The following is a 17710-nucleotide window of genomic DNA, read 5'->3' on the forward strand; positions in this document are numbered from 1 at the left end:
AGAATACCAGACCCTGAATTTTCCTCCTACCATGTGGGTTGCTCCTTTTCAGTCTCTGCTTACTCCTCCTCTTCTCTCTGACCCCTAAGGTTGAGGTAGCTCAGTCCTTAACCTTTCTCCCTTTCCTATTTAGACTCGACCTTGGTGATGATTTGATTTTGTAAATTTAATTACCACCTATATACCTTAAACTCCTGCATTTATATCTCCAGCCCTGACTTTTTTCCAAATTTCAGACTTATAATTCAACTGCTTACTCACATCTCCACATTAATATCAAATAACAACTCAGCTTGACCCAAAGCTGAAGTCCTCATGCCCAACCCTAATTTGCACCAAACATAGCATTCTTTATCTCAAGTCAATAACAACTTTGTACTTTCATTTGCCCAGATGAAATTAAATAAATAGATAAGTATTGAAGAAATTGATCTCTTCTCTTTCTCACACACTATAATACCAGTCTATCAGATAATTATGTTGGCTCTACCTTCAAAACATCTGTATCAACTACCTCCTACCACCTCCATTCCTACCAAGTCCGGAGCCAACATTATCTTTCACCTAGATTACTGCAACAGTCTTTTAACTGATCTATCTTCAAAGTCAGCAAAAACCTTACCCTGTAAAATAACCAATTTAAAATTCTGTAGAGCTCTACTTTATGCATATACAAACATACTTGCATTATATATGGCATTCTTGCTACAAAAAGTTAACTAAATTTCTGTTTTGTACACAGACACATATGTATATATACACATGGATATACATATATATATATATATATATATATATATATTCATGTATGTATGTGTCTGTATATGCTGAATATTCTATAAAATTCTCATTTGTTTTTAGTGATCTTAAATCTCTGTCGTCTAAAGACAAAATCCGAATTCTTTTAGTTGGGAACACTAAATTTAGTGTTTCAGACATATCTTAATTGAGATCTTTAATTACTTGATGCTTTTTGAGTTCTCTTGGAAACTTTCTATAGCTGAACACTTTGAGAGCAATCATATTATCTTACCTTTGTCCTTAATATTCACCAGTAGTGGTTATTAGTTTAGCTGTGTTTTATTGCTTTTGGGAGGAATACACGTTTTCTGTCTTACAATGCGAAATTTATAGCTTTGATGAAAATGGAAGTGGTATAAGAGATCTAGCTATGACAGAATTAAGACATGGTTAATTAATTCAACAAAGAGTAGAAAATGCTGCTTCTGGATCAAAGCAGACAGTCAGCCTTATTAAGTCTGTGATGATCCTCTTGAGATTTAGTCTCTGAAAAACACTAAAAATCGAACTGTGCTAATCCAAAATTAAAACATGCATTTGTTTTCCACTGAGATAATGGGACTACTTTCTCCCCAGTGAACCACTTTATACCCCAGAGAGTAAGTTAGGCATTGAGAGAGGTACAAAAATTATTTCATCTTGAGACTCCATTGAGCATAACATTGAATTAAATGGTATGAGATTGATGAGATCCTGCCTCCAAACTTCAGAATTTCACTTAAAATATGGTTGCTATTCATTTCTACTAGAATACGGCTCTTGGTGCATTAATTAATTGATTAGTTCAACAAATATTTAGTAGACTTGTGTTATGGAGCATACAAGATTCCTTGGTACTGGTAGAGAAGCCAAAAAATCCATCTTGTTCATTCCTTCATGGAGCTTGCATTCTGGAATTGGGGTTGGATGGCTACTGCAGGATGATGGGAAAAAGTGAAGTCCAAAGCCTATTCATGAACTACCAGACTTATTTGATCAGTCACTCCTTCCCAAACACCTTCCTGATTGAAATTATTTTCCTTCTTTCATTTGTTCACATCGGTCAACGTATATGTTGTCTCCTTACTATTCCTTTAACAAACCAGGGAGGATCTTGCCTCAGGGCCTTTATATTTACTGTAAGTATACCTGGAATGTTCTTCCACAGACATTCAGATGACATTATTTTTATTCAATCCTTCTCAAATGTTATTTCCACAGAAAGCTCCTCTCTGATGCCACCATTCCCTATTTTATTGCCTGCTTCACTATTCTTCAAAACACCACTCATACCCATGTCAAACACACACACACACACACACACACACATCCCTAACACCTCTATGCACACACACATGCAAATTTGGTATAGACAATAAAGTCTTCCTCACTCAAATATAAGGAGATCAGAAGAAGTATCAGGAGATCAGAAATTTAATTTTTTTACCTATTAAAGCTCCAGTACAGGTTACATGCTAGTTTTTCCATTAATAGTTTACCAGTTTTATTGAAGTGTGTGTATGCCCAAATACAACAAATTATATACATTAAATGTATGCAGAGTTTTGTATATCTATGAATAATCTTTGGATGGATTATGGGTAAAGTTTTAAAGGGTGTCTATTTTCTTATTCCAAGCACAAACTGAGGTATATAGCAGAAGATACAACTTATAAGATACCATGGAGAAGGATATTTTAAACTCAATGACACATAGGTGTGATGTTAAGGTACAGACCCTCCTCATAGTACAAAAGATGTGATCAGTCTACAGGTGTTTGAGTATGATAACTAAGTGCAGAAAGCTTATTTTGTAATCCTTTCATGTGTCCAGAGTCCCCAGATGCCAGGTTGTCAATTCAATATATGAATCTGGAACTCAAGTGAGAAATCATGGCTAGACATGTGGATTCTGGAATCACTGCAGACTTCTGAGATCACCTAAAAAGTGGGAACGGGATGGAGAACTAATGTACCATGAACTAATGTAAAGGATTAAGTCTTTGGCTCCAATTTGGAAGTTAACATGAGGAGGAGGAGGAAAAGCTATCACAGTTACCTAGGAAAAAGTGGCAGTGGAAGGAGAAGGAAAATCAGAAGACTGAAGTGGCATAGAAATCTAAAAATGTGTGTTTTTTTGGGTAGTTGAAAAAATTAATGATGGCAAATTCTCTTGAGATACCAAGTACAAGTATGATAGAAGAGCAATATTTAGAGGCAATAATGTTAAGCTCTCATGTGTCCATGACAAGGTTGGATTTAATGGAGAAGTGGTACAGAAATACAATTGGAACATGTAATGGAATTTGAGGAAATAAGGACAAGGACCAGAGGTAGTTCTTTTGAAAGATTCATTGTAAAGAGAGAGAGAGAAATAAGTTGATGACTGGACAGGACTTTCAGCCAAAGAAATTATTTAGAAGGGTGATACTAGATGATGTTTATAAAGAAATGAGAACACTCCAGTAGAGTTTGAGAAACCAGTGGTTGGGGAGAGTAGAAATACAATTTCTGAAGTTAAGTTCATGGAAAGCTCCAAAAATGTGAAAGAAGCAAGGGACACATTATCCATATGATAAGTGGGAATAAAAGTATGTGTAGAAAGATTAGTGATGGTAAGATGGGTATGACCTTATCTAATTGTTTTTATTTTGGAGGAAGAAGCATGACACAAGATCAGCAACAGACAATGGGGTACTGAAAGTTTATCTCTAATTGCAATAAGCAGCTTCAGTGGAGGACAGAACAAAGAAACAAGTTTCACTAAGTTCAAATTTAATCAGATGAGCAGAATGGAGAGACAGTAGAATCATGGAAATGAGGGTGATTGAGAATGAGTCATTACCTAATGGACCACGGAATTTCAGTTGGGCAATGAGTAGTGATGAATATTGATCAAGTGCCACTTTTCTTACGTTGGTGAATAAGAAGCAGCTGAAGGATAGATATTATACTTTATGAGTTAGAGCAAAAGGGGACATGAAGGAGGATATCAAGCATGATACAGTTTTGAATGTCGTTGAGAGAAATTTTGATTAACACTTGAAAATGGAAGTTATAGGAGGATGGAACTACTCAGAGTGGACAGGATGAGTTAATACATCCTTTGTGGTCTCTAACCAATTTGCGGGGCAGGGGGTGGTTGTGGTAAAGTGGTCTTACTTGGATCATGAGGAGCCCTGGTGTTCTCCCTCAAGGTCTGCAGAGGATAGCGGGATGGAAAGAAATAGCGAGCAGACATTTACCCTATTCCAAATCATCAGGCCTCCTTTGACACGTCATCTCATTGGAGAAGGCAGTTTCCCCATTGCTCCTACATTGACAGCCCCCTCCCCCACTACAGTGAACAATAGATAAATAATTTACTTTCAGTAAATGTTTATTGAAAATTATGCAAAACTCTGGGAGGGTTGACGATTAAGAGTGAAATTACATCGTTCACTACCCTCATGATATTCCAGTTACTTTACAAAATCAGTAAAACGCTACCCCATTATTGCTGTGGTACCCATATTATAACCTCTGATAAGACTCCTCCTCATATCTTGTTTGGTATTCTTGACATCCCTGTGAGTAGAGTAGTGTTATTATTTATGACGGATGCTGTGGCATACCACCCAGATTTGCCTTTCAGGATTGAAGCACTTATTTTCTCAGCTTCCAAGTGCAATGGCAACTGACACTTCACAGCCGAGTTCCACTCTGGGAATCGCCCCTGCTGAAAGGAATGCCCATGCCCAAGTGGATGAGCCATTTCCAAAACTGGTCATTTTGAAGGTACAAACACCTGGTCTTTTTTTTTCCCCCCCACAATTTGGGCTATCTCTGAAGAATCATCTTGGCCACAGAGCTGCAAGTGGAATTGGATGACTACTCTATGCAGCTCCATCACTGTTCAACTCCTATGGACTCAGCCCTGCTTCCCTCATTCCCTTCTAGCCTTCTAGGTATTGCTCCTGGGAATGTTCTCCACTGCACCTCCTGCATGCATACAAATATCTGTCTCAGAATCTGTTTGCCCAGATCCCAAAGACATACATAGATCAGGAAAAGCTAAATATTGGAATTGGAACTTAAACCCAGGTCAGTGAAAACCGAGTATTTTGGTACTTTACCAAGCACCAACCTCCCCCACTATGTTTATTCATCATATAGGCCCATGAATACACATTTAAGACACCGGAAGATTTAGAAGTATACCTCATTTTAAGCAATCTACTTTAACACACACACACACACACAAAGAGCTTAAGCAACCAGACAATAAAATTAATATGAAAACATATTTTCTTCTGCATAACAGGATGATATGTAACATGGCTTTACAGTCTGTGTTTCTGTAAGATCTTCTTTAAGGCCCCTTTCACATCCTTATTTTTCAAACTGTAAATGAGGGGGTTTAGCATAGGGATTACTACTGTATAAAATACAGAGACAATCTTGTCCTGTTCCATCGAATAGCTAGATGTAGGGCGCAAATACATGAAGAGAATTGTCCCAAAGAATATGGTGACAGCCATGAGGTGGGAGGCACAGGTGGAGAAGGCTTTGTGCCTGCCTTCTAAAGAGGGCATCCTCAAGATGGCAATGAGGATACAGAGGTAGGAAATGAGAACAATCATAACACAACTGATGACATTAAAACTGGAGAAAGCCATGATCACAATGCCATTGATGCGAGTGTCAGAGCAAGAGAGTTTGAGCAGGGGTGGGGTGTCACAGTAGAAATGGTTGATCCTATTAGAGCCGCAAAAGGACAATCTGAAAGTCATTCCTGTGTGTATGGCTGCATTCCCAAAACCTGCAAGGAAAGACGTAGCTACTAGCAAGAAGCAGATTTTCCCAGACATGAGAACTGAGTATAGCAGAGGGTTCCAAATGGCTGCATAGCGGTCATATGCCATCATGGCCAACAGAAAGCATTCAGTCCCCAAGAAGGAGCCAAAGAAGTAGAACTGGGCAGCACATCCATTAAAAGAAATGGCTTTATTCTCAGCCACAAGGTTCACCAGCATCTTAGGAGTGACGGAAGAAGAGTAAGAGGCATCAACAAAAGAGAGGCTGCTGAGAAAGAAGTACATGGGGGTGTGGAGACAGGGATCAATCTTAATTAACACAATCATCCCCAAATTACCCACCATGGTTGCCATATAGATTAATAGAAACAATCCAAAGAGGACAATTTGTAGATCTGAATTGTCCGAGAGGCCTAAGAGGATAAATTCTGTCACTTCTGTTTGATTTCTGCCTTGGACCTTGTTCATGTATCTGGTCATTTCAGCTGCAATAAGAGAGAAGATGGAACATGGCATTTGGTCAGATGAAAACATGGCAGAGACATAAGCATCTTTTTATTAACATATATACATAGAAATTCTAGAAGTGTTTTGTCAAAGTGTCAAGTCAAAAGACATCAAAAGACTGTGTTAAGTTCTAGGTGTATGGCCTATTAACTAATGACCATGCGATGAGTAACTTAATAGATCCATTAACTAAAAGCACTTTTAGCATTAACTATTTATTAGATAATTATAGGAACTTATCCTTAAGATGTATCTCTCTTCATTATTTATGGTAAATAAATTAATTGATATATTAATATATTCCCTCTAGGCACAACTTCTAGAGAAAGACGGCAAATGAGTTCAGGCCACTGCCTATTCCTCTACAGTTTTAATGGAATGAGTAAAAAATAATGAAAGTAATTAAATTCATCAGAAGTACCAAACAAGAAGGAAAGAGTTGAATATTCTGGGGATGGGGGAACTTTAAAAATTGATATTCCAAGGAAAGAAACAGAGAAACTTCGCATGTGACTAGCATGGTTGCTACCCTGCTGGAATTTCCCAGTATTACCATCTACAGGGCGAGTGGGGGAAACTGTCTATTAAGTATTGAGAACTTTGAATAATTCCCTCCAATATTTAGAGAATTTGATTGCAAGAATGAGGTGAAAGGAATAGAATAAGCCACAGCAGCGAGAACCTCTACTTAACACTCAGATCCCCAGGATCATACCAGAACCAGAAAACAGCAGCAGGAGCATGTGGAATGTTCCAGTCCCAATGCTGACTTGGGAGAATAATACACTGCCAGGTCATCTAAATGCAAATAAGATTCACCCCCTGTAAAGAACAAAAAAGCCAAATACAGGATGGAAGGAAGGAAGGAAGGAAGGAAGGAAGGAAGGAAGGAAGGAAGGAAGGAAGGAAGGAAGGAAGGAAGGAAGGAAAGGGGGAGAAAGCAGGATGAAAGGAAAAAAGAAAATCCAGCCTAGAGCTTCCAAGTAAAAGTTCGGGCAAGAACTCCAGGGGAACTCTTCCCCACTTCAAATCCAATCCCCTACCCCTTCCGTGACCTCAGATTATTGAACAGTAGATGACTGTCCTGGGCTAACTGTCCAGTCATAGCTCCAAGTGTTAAATCCTTTATCATTCACAGCAGGAAGTTATTTGATACTGTCTAAAATTAAAATATGGGACCAAAGTAACCCAATATCTGTGCTAACACTGGAGATAATGGATCTCTTGAGCCCGGTTGGGGGGAAGAGTGGGCAGGAACTTGTCCCATTCTCACAGACCCTGCCATATGCAGAAGTGCCCATCGGTGTTCTGTTCCAGCCGGTTTCCATCAGATAGGGGCTCAATACCTTCACCCATGATAAACCCGGCATTGTTATACAGTGTTGTAAGGCTGTCAAACTGTCAGTGCACCCATTATCGTATCCTAGCTGCCCCACAAATCAGTGAGGGTGATAAGCGGGTATTATCCTAAAAGTGTTAATAAGATTATCTTTTGTTAGATGAGATCAGTGAAGTGTAGGGCTTTCTTGGCTAATTGGTGGTGAATGTGGGGCCAGAACAATCCTGGGTTTGATGCCAAATTATTTGTTGTTCCTCAACACTGCATTGCCCATCTCTCTGTTTCACAGGACAGATATACAGCCTGGTCCTCTCCCTTGGAATAATCTTGCTGTTTGAATTTCAAAGAACAGCATCTCCAGAAGGAAATAAAAAGAAGGAATGGATCTTTTTCTCTCATCTTCAATCAGAAACTTTCCCTGAGAGGATTATTCTATCAGCAATAGTGAAAAATAAATAAATAAAATGCAACACGTGTATGTGTGTGTGTGTGTGTGCGCACGCGCTAGAGACACAAAGGTAACAACAAATAAAGTACTAAGATACTTTAATATGTTGAGCATTCCCTATGCTCTACAGGCACTGTGTTAAGTATTTTTCCTGCAATATTTTATTTAAGTCCTATGAGATCGGCAGTATTATAATCCTCATTTTGCACATGAGAAATGGGAGGCACAAAAGATCTGTGACTCTCCCAGAGTTACAGAATTAACCTAATGGAATCTAATTTATACCCAGCTAATGCAACTCTCATTCTCTTAGCATTTGAGATCATTGAGAATGACCCCCTCAATAACAAATGTGAGCGCTAATATACAGAATAAATTGCTATTGTAATTATCAGGGCTTCATTAATATGCCAGAATAATTTAGCAACAGAAAGAAAAAAATCTATATATCTCCTAGAGAGAAAATATAGTTGCAGTTGCTAAAAATGTCTATCTTAGAATTTGCATGCATTAATTTGCATTATTAGCAAAATCCCGCTTGTTTTACATCTGCTGCTATGAATTGCATGCTACCATCTCCCCTCAACCCTGGAAAATATACCCCTCAACCCTGAAAAATATACCCATAACCCCCTTGCTGAGATTTTGCAGTCATCAGTCCAGAGATTCCTAACAAACGTTTTCAATTCCTAGGAGTTTCTGAAAACAATAGTGAGATTCCCTGAGAATTTCTGGCAATTAAAAAGGCCTTCAAATCCTATTATTTACTGCTGCTTATATGCCTCTTAATGACTTAAAAATCTCATAACAAGAAAAATAGACAGAGAATTTATTTAACATACCTTCTCAGCCTCTCAGTGCTCTTGGAGCTTTGGGTGTATGGGTAGTTGGAGAAAGGTACAGCGTTGTGGATTTTTCTTCAGGTCAGTAAGTTACTTGGGCAGAATCCTTTATATCTCTTCCTGACCTTTCTGGACTGCTTGACTTCTTTTTGGTCCTTTTGCTTCTTTCTGTCCAATGCAAAAAAGACAAAACACAACACACACATCAAACCTTCTCAGAGAAGGCATTCATCAATTCTCCCAGGTGAAGGCTAGACACAGAACAGATTGAAGGCCTCACCCATTATAGAGATAAGACAACTGAAATCCTTTACACCTTCCCTGTCAAAAGAGAGTTACTTTGCCTTCTTTCTTACTTTTTCTTGAAAATAAGAATCCCAGTTTGTTATATCAGGATAAAATATATTTTAAAATATGGAATAGGGGCGCCTGGGTGGTACAGCGGTTAAGCATCTGCCTTCGGCTCAGGGCGTGATCCCGGCGTTATGGGATCAAGCCCCACATCGGGCTCCTCTGCTATGAGCCTGCTTCTTCCTCTCCCACTCCCCCTGCTTGTGTTCCCTCTCTTGCTAGCTGTCTCTCTGTCAAATAAATAAATAAAATCTTTAAAAATAATAATAATAATAAAATAAAATAAAATATGGAATAGATCACTGCAGTGCAGCTATCATATTGTTTGCAGTTATTCCCAATTGTGGAGTCTCTGGACCAGACTCTGCAGTAAGCATTCTGAATTATTTTAAATAGGATGTATTTCTTGTTCTTTAGTGTCTGGGGACCACATCCCTCATGTCATCTCATTTTAATCTACTTGTTTTCCCCCCCGAAGCTAAGGAAATCGTATGTCCTCTTCACATTTCTCTCCTTTGCCCTAGGGACAAAAATGAATTTCCAGTTCCATATTTCTAGTCCTCACTAAACATCCCTCTTCTGTCTCCCCCCCCCCCCCCCCCCGATAGCTGGTGGTCTGAGTCCCTTAAGAGCACTGAAAGAATCCACAAAACAGCGGGTTAGCTCTACCTCCACCTTCTGGAAGTACTTTGTGTACATACGGGAAATTATGCTGCCTGGATCATGGTGAGGGGCTGATTGCAGGAAATGCACAGAGGTAGCTATGGAGCAGGAAATCTCAAAGAGCTTCAGAATAAGAAGAGAACTCATTTTTAATCCTAGCTTGAGTGTCATTCAAGGAGGTACCAGATGATGTTCTATCTCCCTGCCACCAAGATGGGGACCATCAGAAATTAGTCTGCAATGTGATCTCCATGGAGCACTGAGAATTCACACCGGATACAGGAATGTGACCTTGGAGCCATAAAAGATAACCTTCTGACAGCTTGCAGTGAACTTTCAGTGAAGAACCATGGGACTCTAAAGCCCAGGAAGCAGGCAACAAGCATTAATGATCCACCAATAGAGACCATACTAACTTGTAAAGATGTGACTTCCCCTTTAGAGGAGCTTATATATTAGTATGAATTATGACCCAGCTGGTCATCTCCCAGGTCATAATTAGAAGAGAATAGGGTCAAGCAATAATAGCAACTAATATTAACTGAGCCTGTACTATTTGCTGAGTGTTCTCGGCTAACCACGTGCATTTTTGGATTGCTATTAAGCACCTCCATCACAGATAAGTAAACTGGGGCCTTGAGAAGTTACTCGTCCAAATAGTTAATGCACAGCAGACCTGGGACTCGAACATGGTTTTGTCATACTCCAACTGAGCATTGCTGACCAATTTGTGTTAACAAAGCCCAAAAGTAGCAGAGTTTGTGAAAAATATCCTTCTGTGTTAAATACAAATAACACGTAAACTGCGATAATGACTAATGACTTCTCTGATGTCCTCTGATTAGACTGACTAATTGGGAATAAGGTCTATGGTACTTGCGAGGGCTAATTTTACACGCCAACTTTACTGAGCTAAGGGATGCCCAAATAACTAATAAAACATTATTTTTGGATGTGTCTGTGAGAGTGTCGCAGGAAGACATTAGCATGTGAGGCAATAGAGTAAGGAAGACAGCCCTCATCCGTGCGGGTGGGCATCAAGCACTCCTTTGAGCGCCAGGACAGAACAAAAAGGCAGAGGAAGAGCAAATTTGCTCTCTTTGCTTGAACTGAGACATCCATCTTCTCCCCCCTGGAAGGGCAGTGAGATCAATGCTCCTGGAGCTCAGGCTTTCAGGCTCAGACCAGAACCTTCACCCTACCCCATCTTCAGGCTCCTGCACTCAGACTGAATTACACCACTGGTTCTCCAGTTTGCAGACGGCAGTTCGTGGGACTTCTCAACCTCCATACCCACGTAAGCCTATTCCTACACTAAATCTGCTTTTACCTAGATCCACGTATCCATCTCCTATTGGGTCTGCTTCTCTGGGGAATCCTGACTAATACAGAAAAATTGGCAGTGTTGGTTGCTAAGAAAAGAGTGCATCTAAGTATCAGTAGAGATATTAGGGGTGGAAAGGTGGAACAGATAGATGTCTAACGTAGTAAACTGTATCACTCCTTAATTCAGAATTATTATTTAATATCAGATGCCTAGAATTTCAAAAAGGTCTCAATGGAGGTGGTGTTTTTCCTCTGGGGACATTATGGAAATTGCTGGTTGTTGCAGTGAAGGGGCCACACTATAGAATCTGGTGGGTAAGGGGCAAGGGTGCTAAAAGCCAGTAGAGTGCAGTACAATCCCTAACAAACGAAGAACTCTTCATGTCCCACAGTATGCAAGTGTATTTCAAGTGTAAAATTTAAAAAAAAAAATGAATGAATGAATGAATGAATACTAAATATTGTACTGTAAATTATTTTCTTTTTATTTCTCCTCTTTAAATTATGTGTGTAGGCAAATTAAATTATCTATGAATACCATTTCAGGAACATAGAGGGGGTAATACAAGCCACTTGCTATAAAAATATGTCATTTCATTTCTGAAAGAATTCATATTCACTGTCCCAGGGAATAGTTACATATCACTCACTCACCACCAAAAGTTTCCTCTAAACAGATTTTACATCATCTGGCAAAACCAAGAAGAGAATTCTCTTGTTAAGCTTTGGGGGCTCATTTCATTCTAACTTCAGATTTATTTGGGCAGCATAAGATACAGCTGCATTATAACACACTATACATAAAATTGCTACTTTTACTACTACTACACTATCAATTTAAAAAAACAGAAAATTCAGGGGCACCTGGGTGGCACAGCGGTTAAGCGTCTGCCTTCGGCTCAGGGCGTGATCACGGTGTTATGGGATCGAGCCCCGCATCAGGCTCCTCTGCTATGAGCCTGCTTCTTCCTCTCCCACTCCCCCTGCTTGTGTTCCCTCTCTCGCTGGCTGTCTCTATCTCTATTGAATAAATAAATAAAATCTTTAAAAAAAAAACCAGAAAATTCAGTAAATTGGTAAAATGTAAAATTAACCTAGAAACCTCATAAAAACAATCAAATCTCCAGTTAGAAAATGTATGTGGAAGAGACGATCCCCATTTTTGATTGCCAAACATAAAAGACCTAAGTGTAAACCATGTAAGAAATGTTAGAAAGTTCTGTGAAGAAAAAGAGTAACAGAGAGATACAGAAGTAGACTTGAACAAGCATGAAGACATACACACTATATGGTAGCAAGACTTGATGGCATAAATGTGGCAATTCTCCCTAATTTATAAATTTAATGTAGTAATAATAATATCCTCAGATTTGTTTCCCAAATAAGTTCACTATAAATTTTACGTAAAAGATTAAAAATAATATTCCATTTTAGCCATGGAAACCCTGAAAAAAAAAAACAAGAGAACAAATGGAGATGGGGACTAGATTATACTGGTGTATAAGGGAATTTATAATTGAAAAAATTACTGATGAATGAATTGTATAGAATGGTGAAAGAACAAGGGACTAGAACAGAAAAATACACACATAGACAATATGAAATGAAATGAAAATTCAATTCAAAACAGTAGGGAAAAGATAATTGACAGCTGGATATACCCAATGTTATTTATTGCTCAATTTTTAAAAGATTTTATTCATTTATTTGAGACAGAGAGAGAGAGAGAGAGAGCACAAGCAGGGGGAGGGGCAGAGGGAAAGGAAGAAGCACATTCCCCGCTGAGCAGGGAGCCCGACATGGGGCTGGATCCCAGGACCCTGGGATCATGACCTGAGCTGAAGGCAGACACTCAACCAGCTGGGCCACCTAGGTGTCCCTGGATTAGCCATCTTTAAACCAGACCTTAATCCGAGAGAGTCTGGCATAAGAGTGGTATACGAGCACATAAGATGCATATGAGAGATGACATATGAATCGCTTAGCTTCCCGTTGCAGGAAGAAAAAGGCAAATGAGCAGCTGTGTTTCGCTTTTGTTTCCCTCTTTAATCATTAAGGTTCAAGGACAGGAGAGTGAATTCCTTAGGGATGATAGTTCATCAGCTCTTCCAGTCTCCTGTGAGTGCAGAAATCACGTCACCTCTTTTCCTCTGGGGGTAACGTGTGACTCTGAAACTTGGTAAGACCTCCAGCACACAGGAGCAGAGCTGGGTGAACCAGGAGCTCAGGCACAGCACCTGAGTGAGTCACCGTCTTCGGATTCCTCTCAGAAGATGTGCTCTTTATAACCCATCAAGCGAAAAGGAGACAATCAACCTCTCACCAACAGGTAGAAAACAAGTCAAGACATAGGTCAGCATAGGGACAGATCGAGAAAGAGACTACCTCTTAGGGGTGGAGCCTGCCCCTGCCCCCTGCTCCTTTGAGCATGGCTTTGCTTGGCTTCAGGTCCATGTCATTTCAAAATTTCAAAAGGAGACATGCACCATGGGTTTGGCTTTTAGGTGCCCTATAATAAGTACAGACTCAGAAAATGCTAGAATTGGAAAGTTGCATAGAGTTTGAATTCTTCCCCCTATTCATTTCACAGATAAGGAAGCTGCATCTAGTGTGGGAATTCATTGAGCTTGAACAACTACTTAATGGAAAAAAATAAGACAACAACCAGGATTGCAGGTTCTCACTCCAGAATTCTTCTCATATAAACACACAAAAGCAGCTGATACATAGAAATCTAAAATACGTTTGTCCTGTATTGCTTCCATAAGACAATACTCTTGCTGGTCTTTTTTTTTTTTTTTTGTATTAGAGGACTATGGAATATAAATTTATTTATTCACTATTCAACTATTTCTTTAAGAGTCAGGTCAGGTGAAGTTTAGCTACATGAGACTAAAAATCTATATATAAAGATTTTCTTTTATCGTAACTTTGATTTTAAATTTGATAACTTCATCTCTACTTGTTTTATCATTTAATAGGAGTGCTGTGGAATTAAAATCACACCTTCACTAAAGGTTAAAGCTGTCCATGATACAGCACATGTATGGAACAAGCATGGGGACTCTTTTTTTACTGGGAGTTGTGAGCACACAATCATCTACTGAATTATATCTTACACAATTACACTTGTACTGACTGACACAATTGCCAAATGCATTAAGCATTTAGCACATGACAGTCACTGAATTTAACACCAAATGATTGATTGATGATAGATATAGATGATAGATAGATGATAGATGATAGATAGATAGATAGATAGATAGATAATAGATAGATAGATAGATAGATAGATAGATAGATAGATAGATGATAGATAGATAATAGATAGATAGATGATAGATAGATAGATAGATGATAGATAGATAGATAGATAGATAGATAGATAGATAGATAGATGATAGATAGATAGAGATAGATGATAGATGGTGGATAGATGATAGGTAATAGAATATGCATATGTACTCTAACCAACTTTTTTGCAGAAAATTATTAAGACAGGCGTCAATCTCATCCATAAGTGAAAAGCTGAGCCTCTACAAAGATAAGTAGTGTGCTAGAAATCAAAACTAGTAAGTGGCAAAGCCCGGATTTGTCTGTCCACTACAAGCGGGAACAGGCAGGGTGATTTAGGGTTGGTGAAACCCCTTCTCAGATCCTTCCTCTTTTAACTGGAACCTTGAATTTATAAGGGAGGAAAGAACGACTATCTGATCCCATTTCCAATTCACTGAAATGAATTGGCGGGCACGTGCCCAGCCGCGGATCAGCCCTGAGCCCTGTGCTGTGTTCTGACCAGGAGTCTCTAACCCCTGAAACTACGGCAGCCTGGCATCCAAACATCAAGCTGGATATTTGGGTCTGTCTCCTCCTCTATAAAATTGAGCTTAGACAGAATGAGTCCTCCCAGTTGCAGTAATAGGAATATTTGCCCTTTTTGCTAAAGTGAAAGAATAAGCGGAGAAGTGGGAGGACGGAGGTAGACCTCTTACATCCTTTTCATGAGATGGGTTATTTCCGTATTTCTAAGTGAAGCAGTGAGAGAAAAAATGAACACAGCGCCGTAAATGAAATTGGCAGTCCCAGACTCAATTGCCAGTTCTGCTCCCAACTCACTGTGTGACTGCAGATCTCCTCATGAGTATAACCTGTGAAGTGACATACCCATCTACGTAGAGGGACAATGAGAGGAACTGAAGCAGGGACAATACTTTGTTGCTCTTTCTTTTAAAACAGCTTTATTGAGGTATAGCTGACATACAATAAATTGAATATTTTTAAGGAAAAAATTTAATTGTTTTAATATATGTGTATATCCATGAACCATCATCACAATCAACATAGGCAACGAACCTGTCACTGCAAAATGTTTCCTGTGCCCCTTGGTAAATCCTTCCCTCCTGTGCCTCCCACGCATACCTCCATCCAGGCGATCATTGATTGGCTGTCACTATCAATTAGCGTGCAGCTTCTAGATTCTTCGAAATGGAATCACATAAGGTACATTCTTTTATCTAGCTCTCTTCTCTCCAACTAGTTATTTTGAGATTTATCCATCATGTCGCTTGTATCAATCATTTGTGTCTTTTAATTGTTGAGTAGTATTCTATTTTATGGACGTACTAAAATTTGTTTATTACTTATGGATGGGCCTTTGGGTTGTTCCCAGGTTTGGTTTTTTGTGGGGGAAATGGCTGGATCAAACAAGAGAGATGTGTAGGTTTAATTTTGTACTGCAGCAGTGTTTTCCAAAGTGGTCGTACTATTTTACATTCCAAGCAACAGTGATGACATTTCCGGTTCTTCCTGGTCAACACTTGGTATGGTTCCTCTTTTTAAATTTTAACCATTCCAACAGATGTATACTAATATCCCACTGTGGTTTTAATTCGTGTGTCCTGATACAAAGGATTTGAGCATTTTTCATGCATTTACTTGCAATCCATATGTCTTCTTTGGTGAAGGGTCTGTTCGAGTCTGGCCCATTCCTTTTGGGTTGTTTGTATCCTCATTAACGCGTTTCAAAGTTCCTTCCATATTATGAGTACAAATTCTTTATGAGAAATGTATTTTTCAAATAATTTCTCCAAGATTTCTCTTTTTATTCTGTTTCCTAATTGGCCTAAGGTATGAAATGATGCACACATTCACCACCTATTACGAGTGAGTCGAAACGTATTTTTTAAACTATACACTCTCAGGCAAATAGACAGTATTGTTTATCCATTATTAGACCCCTTCTTCATCGCAGCCGATTATATTCTATGCAGAAACTGAAAGATGGTAGCACTACTTTCAACCTCCCTAGGATTTCAGATAGGCTGCTATAAACGTCCACGTCCCTGTGAAAGACATTATACTACTCTGCTTTCTTGTCTTTCTTAAGCAGTAAGCCAATTAGAGGAGATATAGTCTGACTTCTCCCTCAAATTTAATAGAGAATTCTACTTATCTCTAGAGTACTGCATGTTCTGGCTTCATTTGGTGTGGTTTGGTTTGATTTGGTGTGGTTTGGTTCGATTTGGTGTGGTTTTGCCCACTTCCTTGTTACAACCCTTCAATGGACCGGATATTCATCCAACCACAAAGGGAAAAAAAAAAAAAAAAAAAAGCTAATTCATGCTACTGTCTGACCGCAGAGTTGGATAATGCTTTCTCTATCCCCTCTGAGTGAAGGACGCTGAATCTTAACTCCAAACTGAGCTATGCAACAACCTGTTGGCTAAGCAATAGAATTGTCCAAAGACACCGAGGTGTTTTCATCCTGATTCTGCCCCCTGCCAAATCCCTAATTCTAAATATTAGGGAAATGAAAGGACTCATTCTGTGTCCAGGCATGATAGGCAAGACAGGAAAACAAAATGCAGGTGCAAAAATAAGCTTCATTAAACCACATATGCACAGAAGACAATAAAGTGAAGTGAACCCTAGAGTCAGACAGACCCAGCTCCGCTACTTACAGGCTCCTGACTTTGTTGAAATTACTTAATGTCTAGTCTTATGGTTTTCAGGTATAAGATAGAGATAACGGTGGTACCGATTTCACAGAGTTGTGAGGATGAAATTATATAATGTGCAGAAGCACCCAAAGTTCTGGCAAATAGTTAACACGCAGTAACTCCTGGCTTTTTAAAAATTATTATTGCCCCCTGCCTTTTCTAGTATTGCTCAGCTTCTGCTCCAAGTATTTTACTTTCTCTGTGTGTGTATGTTTGTGTGCATGTGTGTGTGTGAGATGTGTTATAATTTGAGATTTGAGGCTTTTTCAGTTTTCTTTTTGTGCCTACCTGCAAAGAGAGTCACTGTTTATTCATTATCTGTGTGCATAATTGCTTTGTTTTAGAAAGAAGGAAGGGATGCTCAAAACGGTCCTTTACTAGTTAATGAGGCAGATAATTGCCCAGATCACATCAAACACTTGGTAGCATGTGATAAACTGCCTCCGAGCACCAAGGTCTGTGGAGAAGCAGAATTTGCCATCCCCAAGATGCTAACATCTTCTAGTTTGACTGGGCACCTGGAGAGGACACTTACCCATCACTTCCATTAAAGTCATTTGAGTTATCCTATGGGTCATAGAATCTGAGTTCTGGGAAGATTTTAAAAAATCATTTCAAACAAAAAACCAAATCCAGGCAGACACAAAATTGAAGAG

At 39.1% G+C, this 17710-nt stretch overlaps 1 protein-coding gene across 1 annotated transcript; it reads right to left on the bottom strand.

The window, feature by feature from the left end:
• Positions 1–5102: 5102 nt before the first annotated feature.
• LOC113246547 (olfactory receptor 5AP2) lies at positions 5103–6056 on the bottom strand. The gene has a single exon (XM_026487152.2). It carries the CDS (start codon positions 6054–6056, stop codon positions 5103–5105), a length of 954 nt encoding a protein of 317 aa, XP_026342937.2.
• Between the last annotated feature and the right edge of the window lie 11654 nt (positions 6057–17710).

Source organism: Ursus arctos, unplaced genomic scaffold, assembly GCF_023065955.2.
Source record: "Ursus arctos isolate Adak ecotype North America unplaced genomic scaffold, UrsArc2.0 scaffold_23, whole genome shotgun sequence".
NCBI lineage: Eukaryota > Metazoa > Chordata > Mammalia > Carnivora > Ursidae > Ursus > Ursus arctos.